This window comes from Strix aluco, chromosome 4, assembly GCF_031877795.1.
Source record: "Strix aluco isolate bStrAlu1 chromosome 4, bStrAlu1.hap1, whole genome shotgun sequence".
NCBI classification, from domain to species: Eukaryota; Metazoa; Chordata; class Aves; order Strigiformes; family Strigidae; genus Strix; species Strix aluco.
The window spans coordinates 25477240-25492387 of NC_133934.1; the positions used below are offsets into that span (position 1 = coordinate 25477240).

At 40.1% G+C, this 15148-nt stretch overlaps 1 protein-coding gene across 1 annotated transcript in view; it reads left to right on the forward strand.

Annotated features, from left to right (window-relative positions):
• Positions 1 to 15148, forward strand: part of NWD2 (NACHT and WD repeat domain containing 2) — a 60114-nt gene that overhangs the window by 11981 nt on the left and 32985 nt on the right. Inside the window, exon 2 of the mRNA XM_074822310.1 lies at positions 10008 to 10096. Within this exon, the coding sequence (XP_074678411.1) occupies positions 10008 to 10096 (89 nt within the window). The remainder of the gene's footprint in view (positions 1 to 10007; positions 10097 to 15148) is intronic.

The following is a 15148-nucleotide window of genomic DNA, read 5'->3' on the forward strand; positions in this document are numbered from 1 at the left end:
TTTCTGTATCACACTTGTGAAAGGTATTTGTGGGAAATTGAACTTAGTTGTTTCAACTACATCTGCTTCTCAAGTGACTAAAACATGTATTGTCCTTTTTCAATTACTAACTCCTCAAAATTGTTAAACTGCAGATTTACTATTACCTTAATATATAATCAACCAAATGTGATTAGCAAGCAGAAGTTAATAAAATCTGGAACAAGAAAACAGTATCAAGTAAAATCAAGGCATCAGAAAAATATTTGACTCAAAAATAGATACATTATAGAATTTATTAAAAATGGCCTTTTCAACTGGATTATATAATCTTCACTAAAAATAATGCTTAGATGAATCATTAGAATTGGAAAGGGTAAGGGAGAACGGAGGTAGGATAACTCACTCTTCCTTTACATGTCAATCACTGTTTTCCTCTCAGGCATTACATAATCCATCAAAACGAGCCAGTTTTGTGAATTATTTGGTCATGTTCAATGACTTTTAGCGCAGACTCCACCTGAAATTCTCAGTTTTAAAAACTGTTGTACCGCGGTGCCTCTAAGGGGGTGGTTATAGCTAGGTAGAAGTTGTCTGTCGGTATGTGAAATAGTCCTGTAAGAAATCTGTTGAGATTCTCTTATTTAGGCAAGGCGTGGTTGAGTTTCTGGCATCCCTCCCTCATGTAGTCCCGTTGTTCTGGGCTTAATGCCCTCCTGCAGCTGCTTTCCTTTGCTGGGATTGTCATGTAGCTTCTTCATCTTTGATAACTGTTTCTACAGCAGCCAAGAACTATTCTGACTGTGCAGTGATGTTATTTAATAGTCCTCTCCATTTAGCATCAAGAAAAAAAAACTGTTGCAAAGAAAACTCCTACTGTATTGATGCAGACTTACTGTAGTGATAGCAAGCAGTCCCTCTCACTTCTGTGGGTGTCTCTGCACACCCACAAGTGTCAGGTTCAAGACTTTTTCATCTTTTGCTGTAAAAGTCTTCACATCTTTCACTTGAAGCCCATAGAGTAGCCCCTATCAGTCATGTTTTTCCAGCTGGCATGACTGACCTCAGCAGTTTTGTAGGGACCCAAACCGTGGCCTTGTTCCACCAAACTTAAGGAAGAATATGACCTGGATTAGAACTTTGTGACTTGTGAATTTAAATAGAACCGTTAGAGACGGGAAGGTGACTTTACTGGAGAGCCAACAGTGCTTGCAGAGCTCTTGCATAGCTTTGCAGGGCTGCCAGATGTAAAGTCACATTGGAGTGTTTATTGGAATTTCTTCAGAACGAGGTGTGTTTAATGGGCCTGCATCGGCCTGTAGTGTGAAATACGTGTGTGCTTTTACAAGCCTTGCTTTCTTGTGGTTTTTTATGGCTCGCCTCTGCTTTATGCCTTCCCAAAGCCTACAACACACTATTTCATTTGCTTCCAGCACTTGAATCTGCTGTTCAGTTAGGAGGCAAAATGTCTATGACATGCCATTGCTTTATTGATTGCCACTGCCTCATTACCTCAAGTGCTTTAGTAACGTACCCTGATTGTTTTCTCTTTGGTCTAGTGATGTCAGAAAAAAAATAGTAAAGCCACTGCAGTACACACAACTTAATTGTTAAAAACATTTTCTAGTGTTGTAGTGTGAGTTGACACCATTAGATGAACAAGTAGGAATTTTCCACAGATCTTTGTTACTACACTGGCCCTTTATATGTCTTCTGTTACGCATTTTTGCACAGCTCACTCGGAAGTCCTCTCTTAGATTTCACAAGAAGTTTTTCTTTCATGTTAATTTTGATTATAGTTGCAAATTCGTGTCCTTGCAGGCTTTGCTGTTTTCCAGTGCTTAGTTGTAATAAGCTTTGGTGTTCTGCAGAGATAATTTTCAGACTTAATTTTGGTGTCTCTAAATGTGCTGTGTCTTCGGTTTCTCCTGTCACATCATTTAATTGTATGACAATAATTGTTTGTAAACTGTCATGTTTTCAAGAGCTTTTCCTAGTTTGCTTTATTAAATGAAAGAATTAGATTTTGTTGAATTCTTCCACTTGTGCAGTTTGCAGAATGCAAAATTCTCCTCCTGTAGAGATTCTGCCTTCAACCCATGGTACTGCTAAAGCTCTCACTATACATTGGCATTTGCATGAAGATGAATTTCCATTTGCAGTGTTTGTCACAAATCATAGTCAAAGGACGCAAGGATGTCTGGGCACCCAAGCTGCAATCTAGGGACCATATGCAGGATTGGGAAAGGATTCCAGATCAACCTAACTCTTCTTTTCTCTTTAAGAACATCTACATGTTAAGAGTGCTGTGTTCCCAAGGGGTAATGTGAGGTTAGTTATTAGGATACATTATGAAATTAAGTTCTGCTTCAGAGTCCTCACCCATACTATACCCACTAGATTTAATGAGTATGTAGTGTTTGCTTATTTATTCATTTATGGATTGAAGGATTTCATCCAAACTCTGTGGAAGTCAGTAAGGCATCAAAAGGCACTGGGTTTCAATACAAATGTAGAACATCATTTAAGATTTGCTGAGATTAACAGATCTTTCCCTTAACTTCATCAACCTTTGGATCAGAATCCAAATTTGTGTCATGGTAAGCATATTGTACGTATAATAAAACTCAGAACTCTCAGGAATTTGTTTTAAATTGGGAACACAATTATGTGAATAATCAAAAGTCTTTTGATATTTAGATATAGGAACTGCTTTTCCCTTCTGTCATGTCAGTTCCATAGTGATATTTCCCAAAATTCTGTATTTTAACACAGGTCTTGACCCCATTGATTTTACTAGTTGCCTCATTTTTTTGTGTGTATAAATTGACAACCAGGTGTTATTGTCAAGCCAATAGGTGGCACTAGTTAATCACATTAACAGTCAAGATGCAGGATATTTTATAAGGTGTCACTGTGAAATGTGGCCAGGTATTAAGCATTATAATTAAAACAATAATAAATATTCTATATGTGTTGTTTTAAATTTGTCATCTTACAGAACTGACAGTAGGGAACATTTCTGAGAAACAGGTTTTAAAACTACACTTAATTTTAAGTCAGATATCGTTTGATTTTGGGCTGAAGAAGAGCTAATTGCTGCAACTAGAAGTTTTACACTTACAGTTATGCCCTACATTTTGAATCCTGCCTCAGATAGTTAGGTCTTTTGTTTTGAAAATGGGTTTGTTTAAATGTTCTGGTGTAGGCCACAAATTTGTAGCCACATCTTCTCATTTCTTCACAATTGAGAGACATTTCAGGATTACTTACTCTTTTAATGTTATTTTCTATTATTTCTTCTGATTTTCATGCCAACTGGCCATTCCTTTGGGCTTAAATGCTCAATCCACTGTTGTATTTATTTTTTTAAGAACTGAGAAGGTTAAGGAGAGGGAGATGCCACCGATGTTATTATGCAGTATCCTGGTGGCTAGAGCACTAACCTCTGAGCTGAAGGACTGCGATCTAGGCCCTCCTTAGTCCAGGAGTGTCGCACACACTTTCTGCACATCCTGTGAGAGAGCTCCCACCACCAGGCTGGGTGAGGACACACAGCTGTGTACATCACAGTAATGTTGCAGTATTTTGCTAGTCAAAATTTATTTGGAGGGTTAGTTAAGGGTTTTAGTTTAATTAATGAATGGGCTTCAGTCTGTCCAGTTTCTCATCTCTTCTTAAGAGAGCCATCAGAGACCTGAAGGTTGACGGTGTTGTTCAGGGAGGGCACACTGGAAGAAGTGACCTGGATCAAGCTGTTCCCATTCCCTAAAAAGAGTCTTGGGGAGCTTTGGATGCTTATTCTAATGCTCTGTACTCACAGAAACCCTAAGGGAAGGAAATGACAACAGAGTCTATGCAGTTAATTTTCTAGGAAGGCAAGGGTACTATGTAGCTCAAGTCATTTTTCCCTCTCTTACCAGCTACATGATTCAAACTCATTGCTTGCAAAGTGCTCTGAGATTCTCACATGAAAGGCACTATAGAAATGCAAATGACTTATTATTATAGTATTATTTTCAGAGACAAGGTTTCCATAATATTTAGGGACATTTGTTACCTACTGGTATTCAAAGCCTTCAGTATTGGGGGTAATATACAATGCTATTGTGCATTATTAGTAAAAAAGGCAGCTTAAAGGGAGTAACTCAGTTGAATAGTCCTATATGACAAGAACGTACTAGCATTAAGAGGTTTGGCAGCCACTTCCTTACTTGTGTTGCTGCTAAGTAATTTTTAACCTTATTTGCATCATAGCCTTAGATAATTCAAGTGCAGAAATTCTCACTGCAGTTAATAGACAATGGTTATAAAATACTCACATTTTTTAATATTGCAGTGCACTAAAAAAATCCTATGGCAAGAACCTGTTCTACCCATCCATCAAATCTAAGCATTTAGAATACTTAGAGGAAACAAATGGCCAGGTATCTTAGTTGATGTGCATTCAGGACTACATTAGAAGTTCTCTGCTCATCCAGGGCTTCCATAGTAGCACAAGAGACTCCCAACATTATGTGTTAATAAAAATAATCCGTGTGCATTTGTGCAGGAGACTAAGCTAGCAGAGAAGTAGGCTGTGAAAGAGGTGAGGTCAAGACCCCCAGCAAGCTTCTGCCCTGACCCACTGCAAAGCGCGGGAACACCAAGAACAGGGTGGGTGATACAGACATTGTTTCTTCTATGCATACAAGGAGCTGCTCTTTCCCGGGTGACAGGCTGGAGATGAAACCTGCAGGCAGCTCTGTGACCCTGTATGACGTTCATTTCTGTTGTGCCTTGAACAGCTGCAAGGGCAGCTTTTTTCTTCTTCTTTTTCTGCCTTGGTTCTTCCAGGTTCAGCTGCCTGCCTCAACCTGTTATGTCACTCAACAATTTTCCTGCCAGCTCCCGCAAGCTGGGTAATGCAGTGTTCCTCTGTCAGTCAAACAGTGACAGCAAACACCCTCCCTGCTTAGGATTTTCCCCTGCTTGAGGGCCTTAGTTTGCACCGTGCATGGGTAAGGTTACTCACAGGTTACATTTCTGTGAACAAACTACCAACTTGAATGTGCTGGTCCTTTGAGGGTGGTTGAGTGGGGCTCACTGTCCCCACATTGGTACACCCTGTGCAACACACGATAGCAGTTATGTGGCTGAGCAACCTCCTTACTCAGGTGCATCAAGCCTCCGTTGAGTAAGAGCCATCATGTGACTGCGGCCCACGTGCATGAAACAGCCGTTCCCATCACTGTGGCTGAACTCAGACCACTACAACCACCATCAAGAAGAGAAACTGTTTGGTCTTAGGGCAGAATAACTGGTGCTTGAAAATGAACAATTTCCATCAGGCTTCCATGTTAACTCTTTCTGTTCACTTGCATGTATGTTTCGGAATTTTCTTCAAGTGGGCTATTTTCCATGACTTCTTTTATCCCAGAGATTAATGTTTGGCAACTGTTTGTAAATACACATCATCTGTTTACTAACACAAGAATATTAAAAATAAAATAAGAGACTTTAATAGCAGAACAGCTTGTGTTTGAAGGTCAGTCTTTGGCATGGAAATAGTTCATGCTGAGAAGCAGCACCTTGGAGTACTCTGATGAAAACTGGCAGTGATTTGACTGAGCTACAAGCCTTCAGAAATCACACCTCACACAAACAGTCGTGTTTAAACAGCAATTGCCTGTTATTTGGCAGAAAGGCAGTAAATGGCTAATTCAGTTCAGTCTTCAGTGTTACACTGGGGATGCACAGGGAGAGGAGGGGCTGTGATGGCATTCTCAGTCAGTTCAAAGTGTAGGGGTGGGCAGGACTGTTTTAGGAAGCAATCTTCTGCAAGAGTTAGCACTTCCATGGAAGATGTGCATTCAGCAAGTCATTGTCTTGCTCAAGACAGTGTCATTTTTTGGTTTCATTTAAATACTGGAGACAAGTTTAGGGTTGGAGTTTTTTTTAAGTCTTGTCATATTTTTGCAGATGTAGTTTCATTCCCACAGTTTATTGTGGACTACCATTTGGATTTCAGAGTATCAGAATTAACATTAGGAGATGTATAAAGCTCATCTCTCAGCTACTGTCTCATTTTGGCTGTTAGAAGAATGTCATTTAGTTAATCCATTCATCTGCAGCAGCAGCCTGGAAGGTGGAATTTGCCTGTGTCACATTTTTGTTGTTAGGATCTGCCAGCTTCACAGATTTGCTGTCACTGTAAATCAGGTTAGATTTTATTTAATTAAACCAGCTTATCTGCCATCCATACTAATCACTGTTGTTCATCTTAACTATATGCACTTCTGTTTCCTTAAAATTTCACAATGTATTACAAATACAGGAATTCTTAAAATTCATTAATATAAGCACCAGACACAAACTCCAATTAGATAAGCACATTCTGTTAGATTTGGAGGTAGGAATAAAAATACAGGATGGGTATGCTGAGTGTCTTATCCAGAACACAGTTCTAGTTGGAGGAGTATTTTGTCTCTTTCTGTTTCATTTATAAGGTATTAGAAATGTAGCACTACTCTTGCCAGTGTGTTGTTTCATTTTCTGAACAAGACTCAACAAGTTGTGCTGCAAGGAGCAGCACCATGTTCTAAAACTAGAGCCAGTGGGATTCTGCAGTGTAAATCCTAAGGACATAAATGGCAAGCAGCAGAATATGGTTTTATCTGTTGTATACTTCAGTCAATATCTTTCCCATTTATCATTTAATCATGTTTATGCTTAAGTTCTGCCCTTTTCCAGCAATTTTTTTTTGTTCCTGCAACTTAGCCTATTTTAGGTCCCTAGTAAGACTGTTCTGTCTGCTGTCATATTGATCATTTAAGTAACTGCAAACAGTAACTGTGAATTATTGCTTCCTTAGTAACAAAGCTGTAGTAATGATTAATTTCCATTTAGAGAGGCAAGAATCATTCTGTTTTAGCTCAGTAACTGAGTAGTAAGTTGTTTTTCAACAGAATTTATTCTACTCAATCATGAAGATACGATGCTCTGTGTGTTTGTAGACTTGCATGCCAAAATTAATCAGTGTTAAAGCAAAGAACACAGAATATATAGTCGTCTTCTTCACTGATTGATCTAAGGGCTTCAGTTACTGTGAAGGTAAAAAAAAAAAAAAAAAAGTGAAGTATTTCAAATGAAGCAAAAGTAGTAGTATCACAAGGTACAGCAACACCATGTAGTACAGTGACTCCAAGCTAGTACTGAGAAAAATTGCTTTGGAGCCTAAATAATACTGCTGTGTTGGCACAGTGCAACCCTCTGGCTAATTAGTTAGCTGTGCTAGCTGTATACTACATTGTGGAAAAAAAGGTTGACTTAGGCACTAAAGTATGAGAGAAGATTAATGACTCTGGATCCCAAGGAGGGAGCAACTCATCTGTCCCTCTGTTCCTTATGTACTAACTCAGGCAGCTCTGGGCTGAGAGCATTGCTTTTTGCACTCCATTCCTAAATATTTGTAGGATGTGTCTGTATTTATCCAGATCTGGAGCACATTTCTGAGGTGAATTTCTTGATCATCACTATCTGGTATACTTTGACTCACATCATAGAACCATCTTGGTGTGCATGAACTGGGTTCCTTTTGAATGAAAACCAGGAAGATAACTCCAGGATCTCACCTAATGCACTCCAAATGCTTGTGGGGATTGAGCCCAATCCAAAGTAAAATCTTCTGAAATACATATGGCATGGACATTAGGTTGTTGTCACCAGCTATTTTCCTCTACAGTTTGGCTCCCACTTTTGTGCGTGTGCAGTAACAAAAGTCTTCCCATGCACTGTACAAGGGGCCTGGATGACAGCCAGATCTGCAGGTTCTTCTGAGAGACAGGATCACTGCTGGTTGCAAGGGACACTCAGGATGTCATCTGGGCTAACCTCCCTTTTGAAGTGCTGACAACAGTAACTTGGTCAACCATGAACTTGTCTAGTCAAGTCCTCAGGAGCTCCAAGGACTGAGTAGCTTCTCTTAGTGTCCAACCTGAACTTCCCAAGCTGTATTATGTTGTCATTGTCTTTGTTGTACTGTCTGACACTGCCACAAAGAGCTTGGCTCCATCATCTTTGTAAGTGCCTTAGAAGTAGTTGTAGGCTGCGGTTAGGTCCCCCTTACACACTTCACCAGACTAAACAAGCCCAGATCTCTCAATCTCCCCTTGTAGGCCATGTGCTCTTGGCTTCTGACCATCTCAGTAGCCTCTCCAGCTTCCTCCCCATCCTCCTTATTTGGGGTGCCCAGAGCTGGGCACAGCACACCTGGTGCAGCCTCTTCAGTGCCAGAGAGAGGAGGGTAATATCGTCCCAAGAGGGAGGTGAGGAGAGAGAGAGTGAGGCTGTACTCCTCCAAATGTTGCCCAGAACAGGGTCTGTCTTATTTGCAGTGTTCAAATTCAATATATAAAAGCTGTGCACTTCAGATTCAGGAATCTCACCTTGAGTGGCATGCCCACAGTCAAATTGAAAGCTTGCGATGGAGCGAGGACTTGACTAATGCTTCTGGACCATTGTCTTCAGAACACATGAGCATAGTCAGTATATTTTAAAACATGAAATCATAAATATATAATATAGGTGCACTTGAGAGGATGTTTTATGAAAACTACTATGTCTTCGACTTTTTTCCCCATCAAAAGTTTGTGAAGGAAGAACTGTGGTTATTCAGATAAATTGGATTAAGCTCATGGCTGTACTTTTGAGCCTTTGTGGTATAGCCTTTTTACCTTGATGAAGATTTCACAAGAAAAAATTCTCTGGAGGTGTTCTGGATTGCTTTCTGTTTCTAAAAATAAATGGTATTTATATCACATATTTGTGTAATATTTCAAAGGTATATTTAAATATCAAGAAGGATATTATGAATCTGGTGTACTTAATTAAATTATGGATTTCACACTATCCTAGAATTGTCAAAATAAAAAATATTATAAATCTGTGACCATGATTCTATTCTGACTTAGATGTATCAGCTCCGATAAACAAAACATTGTTAGATTTGCATACATATCTCTGGTTTACAACAATATGGGGATTGTTAAATCAGTTTTAACCTATTGTTTTGTTTCAGTGCAGTTATACAAATATTGCTTTAACTGCAGTAGATGTTCTCCGTCATTCATAAGTTAACACTTTATTTTGCATCACGTGGCGCTCACATCTAGTGGTTTACAACAGTTGTGTTTTATTTTTGAAAATAACTTAGCAACAGTGTCATCCCTCTGTGTCTTAACTCACTTGACACTGGTCACAATCTAGACCTAGCAAAATCCATCACATATCTTAGCCTTATTGGGAAAGACGATAAAATCTATTATCTATACAAGATTTCATTACTAACCAAATTTACTTCACATTTGACAGTATGTTTCTTGAGTGATAAGCTTTATGTAAATGTGTTCAGATTAACTCGGACAGATAGAACTTAATAGTAATTTTGGTGTCATTGTCATATTGTACTTAGTTATGAAGACACATGTTTTGTGTTTTGTGTTTTGCATGGTAAGAATAACATGATGTTGTAACTGTGCATATAGCACCTGGACCGAAAGAGACCATAAATAATGCTATTAACAGCTTTATTCCTTTTAAGATACTATCAGATTAAAGATGGTGAAAAAAGTGATAGTGTTTGGCACAATGTCATTAATTCATGTTGTTGATTTATTTCAGAGTATAGAGATCTCTTTCATCTTTGGTATATCTCTTTGTTCCATGGTGTTCCTAATTCATAAAATTCAGCTTCCTGAAAATTAAATAGAAGTCAAACTGATAAAGAAATTCTGACTGCTGAATTACAAAAATAATTCAGCTGCGCTGTATTGATGAAATATTAAGATGTGTATGAAGCCTAATGTTGCACATACAAACACCTTTACACGTTTGTACAACATACAGTTTGAAGATTAAATCCCAGAACTTGATTTTGATTAGGTTTCTCTGTGAGTGTGTGTGTGTGTTTTTACATGATAAACCTAGATCTGACTAAAACAACAGAATTCATATAAATATTGTTAATAACATCTTTTTCCCCAACACAGATACAATAGCAGAAAGGAGTGCACTAAGAGAACATGTGTATCCTAAGCTGAGAGAATTCTGCAGGGAAAACTATGGGCTGGAATTTCAGGTAGGTCTTGTGTTGAATCTTTGCATTACTTTTTCTTGAAATTAAGTCTATTTAGAACAGATAACATTTTTAAATATCATTGGTAAAATAGAAAATTGCAAAAAATGTATTTCTTATGTTAATTGTATGTTATGTTAATTGTAATGAGATCCTGCTGGATCTCCTCTTTGTGAACACAGAAGAACTGGTGGAAGATGTGGCAGTTGGAGGCCGACTAGGGCACAGCGATCATGAAATAAGAGAGCTCTCTATTCTTAGACAGGCCAGGAGAGGGGGCAGCAGAACTGACATCCTGGACTTCCAAAGGGCTGACTTTGTCTTGTTTAGGCACCTGCTTGACAGGATTCCTTGGGAGATGGTCCTGAAGGGTATAGGGGTCCAGGAAGGCTGGGTACTCTTCAAGAAGGAAGTCTTAATGGCTCAGGAGCAGGCTGTCCCCAGGTGCTGTAAGAGAAGCCGGCGACAGAGAAGACCACCCTGGCTGAACAGGGAGCTTTGGCTGCAGCTCAGGTTAAAAAGGAGAGTTTATGGCCTTTGGAAGAAGGGGCTAGTGACTCACAGTGATTACAAAGAGGCTGTGAGGCTATGCAGGGCGGAAATCAGGAGGTCTAAAGCCCAGCTAGAAATTAATCTGGCTTCAGCAGTCAAGGATAACAAGAAATGTTTCTATAAGTATGTGAGCAGCAAAAGAAAGACCAGGGACAGACTCCATCCCCTGCTAGACGCAGGAGGAAACATGGTAACAAGTGATGAGGAAAAGGCTGAGGTGCTTAATGCCTTCTTTGCCTCAGTCTTTAATAACAAGACTAGTTGTACTGAGGGAATCCAGCCCCCTCAGCCAGAAGACAGAGACTGGGAGAATGACACCCCCTGCCCCCACCCTCCCCTGCCCCAGTCCAGGAGACAGTCAGTGACCTACTGCATCACACAGACATACACAGGTCTATGGGACAGGATGGGATACACCCGAGGGTGCTGAAGGAGCGGGCTGGGGTGCTCACCAAACCACTTTCCATCATTTACCAGCAGTCCTGACTGACCGGGGAGGTCCCAACAGATTGGAAATTGGCCAATGAGATGCCCTTATATAAGAAGGGTCAGGAGGATGATTCGGGAAATTACAGGCCTGTCAGCTTGACTTCAGTGCCCAGGAAGCTGATGGAGCAGCTCATCCTGAGTACCATCATACAACACATGTGAGACACCCAGATGATCAGGCCCAGTCAGCATGGGCTTATGAAAGGCAGGTCCTGCTTGACAAACCTGATCACCTTCTATGACAGGGTGACCTGCTTATGGGATGAGGGAAAGGCTGTGGATGTTGTCTACCTTGACTTCAGTAAGGCCTTTGACACCGTTTCCCACAGCGTTCTCCTGGCAAAACTGGCTGCTCGTCGCTTGGATGGGCACACAATTTGCTGGGTAAAAAACTGGCTGGATGGCCGGGCCCAAAGAGTTGTGGTGAACAGAGTTAAATCCAGTTGACGGCCAGTCATGAGTGGTGTCCCCCAGGGCTCAGTTTTGGGGCCGCTCCTGTTTAACATCTTTACTGATGATCTAGATGGGAAGATCAAGGGCACCCTCAGTAAGTTTGCAGATGACACCAAGTTGGGTGGGAGTGTTGATCTGCTCGAGGGTAGGGAGGCTCTGCAGAGAGACCTGGACAGGCTGGAGCGATGGGCTAAGGACAACTGTATGAGTTTCAATAAGGCCAAATGCCGGGTGCTGCACTTGGGCCACAACAACCCCCAACAGCGCTACAGGCTTGGGGAGGAGTGGCTGGAGAGCTGCCAGTCAGAGAGGGACCTGGGGGTGTTGATTGACAGCCGGCTGAACATGAGCCAGCAGTGTGCCCAGGTGGCCAAGAAGGCCAATGGCATCCTGGCTTGTATCAGAAATAGTGTGGCCAGCAGGGACAGGGAAGGGATCTTACCCCTGTACTCGGCACTGGTGAGGCTGCACCTCGATTACTGTGTTCAGTTTTGGGCCCCTCACTACAAAAAGGACATTGAATTACTCGAGCGTGTCCAGAGAAGGGCAACGAAGCTGGTGAAGGGTCTGGAGCACATGTCGTACGAGGAGCGGCTGAGGGAACTGGGGTTGTTTAGTCTGGAGAAGAGGAGGCTGAGGGGAGACCTCATCGCCCTCTACAACTGCCTGAAAGGAGGTTGCAGAGAGCTGGGGATGAGTCTCTTTAACCAAGTAATAAGCGATAGGACAAGAGGTAATGGCCTCAAGTTGTGCCAGGGAAGGTTTAGACTAGGTATTAGGAAGTATTTCTTTACAGAACGGGTTGTTAGGTGTTGGAATGGGCTGCCCAGGGAGGTGGTGGAGTCCCCATCCCTGGAGGTGTTTAAGAGTCGGGTCGACATAGCGCTGAGGGATATGGTGTAGTTGGGAACTGTTAATGTTGGGTTGATGGTTGGACTGGATGATCTTCAAAGTCTTTTCCAACCTAGTCAATTCTGTGATTCTGCGAATTTATGTACTTAAATTATTTTACAGGCAGATTTGAGGTAAATTCTTAATAGATTAAAAAACCACATGGTTTTACAATGCAACATTGCACTGGTGGTAAAAGCAATATGGCAACAAACTGACAACTTTCACATTAGAAACTTAATGAAACCACCTCTATTTTAGATATTCAAAGTATTTAAGAAATAATGTTACATCTGAATTACCATGTTGTACTTCTAGAAACCATACTTAAGTTAATACTACCTATTTTTAATTTCACATAATCATCACTGAAGTAGCACCATCTGTATGTTCACATAATTGCTTTATCTACTCTAACTACGGGTTTGTCTTCCACTGTAATGTGGAAAATAATTCAACCAGGTGAATATTTAAACTGATTAACAAAATGAATTGAATGTGGAACATTTCTATTGTGATTATATACTACGGAATTTGCTTCCTTTAATGTCAATTGTAAAATTCCCATTGCTAAAGTCAGTTCATATTTTCCTTTGGGTTATGGAAGACGTAGACCCATTCACATCTTTGGTAAGAGCCAATTGGTAATAAATAGCAGTTGCATTTGACTTAAAAAAACATGAGTTTGGCATCACAATTAAAGTCACTGGTACTTTTAAGTCAGATAATCCTAATCCACAGTCCAGTGAAGTCCCATATATGTCAGCAGGCCTGGAACTGGCCCTCTGTTAAGAGAAACAAATACAGCATGCAATGTTGTAAAAATGTTCTATTTTTCAAAAATTCTGGTTCTACATCCTCAAACTTCCTCACATACTAGTATTAACCTCCCATCTTAGTGACCCCAAAAACTCAGCTCTCCCGTGTGTAGTATACTTGGAAACAACTAATGCCTTTTATGCAACATCCTGTTCCTCCCAGTGTATTATTCTTGGTGCACATGCAGCTGGTTTTTAATCAAAATAACAAGTTCTTAAATTGGGATATTTGGTTTTAATTCCCTGAGTCACAGTGGAGTTGCTGAATCTGCATGGTGGTAAATTCCAGAGTGATTTTTGATTATGGCTATAAAAGAACTTCATCTGAAGGTCCTAGCTCATCAGCTGATTGGGAAGTCCCAGCTGCAGTGGTACATGCAAGGAATAGCAAAAGATATTTAAATAATAACGCATTTTTCTCCTGTTACTATCATGTGATATTAAAGGAAAATATAAACTGTTTCTCAGTCATCTTTGAGGAGACATCTCAGTGACAGGAGGGAAATCTCTCTTCCAGGTAGATCATAATCCACTGAATTCTTTGTGAGAGGAAACATATCTTTCTTCAAATGGATTGTAATTTAGTCTCTATGGGAGGAATAATTAAGTTTACTCTAGTTGATATTCATGGAAGCAAATTATTTCATTATATAAGTTCAACACCAGGAGCATCCTTAAGTGATATGAGGTCTGAGAGACAGCTCCACTGACACATTTCTGAAAACAGCTAGAAAGCTATCACATTGCTGTGGAAGCAAAGTAGGAAAATTTGTACAAAAAATTACCAAGAGGAAGTGGTAAAGCATTTTGGAGGAGGCTCTGAGGTAGTCTTTATCAAAACTTTTTTTTTCCTTTTCCATACCTGATACACTGAGTTTCTTAGGTTAGCATGCAAAATCAAGACTACAGTTTTTAGTGCAGTGATGTCAAGAAAGTATTATGTACTTTTCAGGTACAGGGATAAATTTATATTTCCCTGTACAGACCAGAACACATAACTTTTCATCCTGGTATGTAATCTTCTACTGACCAAACAAGAACTACCTTGTGTGTGACTACCACAAATGCACTATAATACAGGGTGTCCTGAAGACGCCCTCTTCCTGAGAAATCAAATGAAATTTGAGTACGTTCATTGCTCCAGCTTCCGCTGAGTCATCTGGTTGCACTGATAAGTGTTCCAGTTGTTGCAAAGCGTGAGATCTGCCAGGCATCCTCAAGTTGGTGGGAGCTGTTAGGGAACATAACCACCATGTGTGTGGAAGCACAACTGAATATATTTAATCACTCTATGAATTTGTTTGCTCGATGGACTTCCTTTTCCATTGAATCAGAAAACATTTCTGAAAAACAGGTGTGGGTGAAGACAGAAAACAAGTAAGCTAAGAAAAAGACTTCCAGAGTGCATGGCGTTTTGTACCTGAAATACAGTATTTTTTTAGGAGAGGACAGAGATGTTAAAGTAGTTGTAATAGAAAATTTTTGGAGGATAACTAACCATAGTTAATTAGCAGCATACTTTTTTCTTCTTGGGAACAATGAACTGTTTCAAATCATTTTCACCATGTGATACATGCTAGAAGAAAAGTGGAATTTTGCATGAATGAAATTTTTTAGTGTTTTTTTAAGCACTTGGAAGTGATAAAGATAAAATTATTTCATTTCCTTAGAAAAATCTGTGAAACTGTAAGATTGGTAGGATAAAAGCTAAAATAAGCAAAAGGAAACACTGAATTATGAATGAAAAGTCTCCGTTAGGTGACTAGTGTGGAACTGAACTAGACCAGTGTGTAAGACCACTGCGTGTAAGTTGCTCTCGCACAGTGCACTGGTTGTCATCTCACCTTGGCAG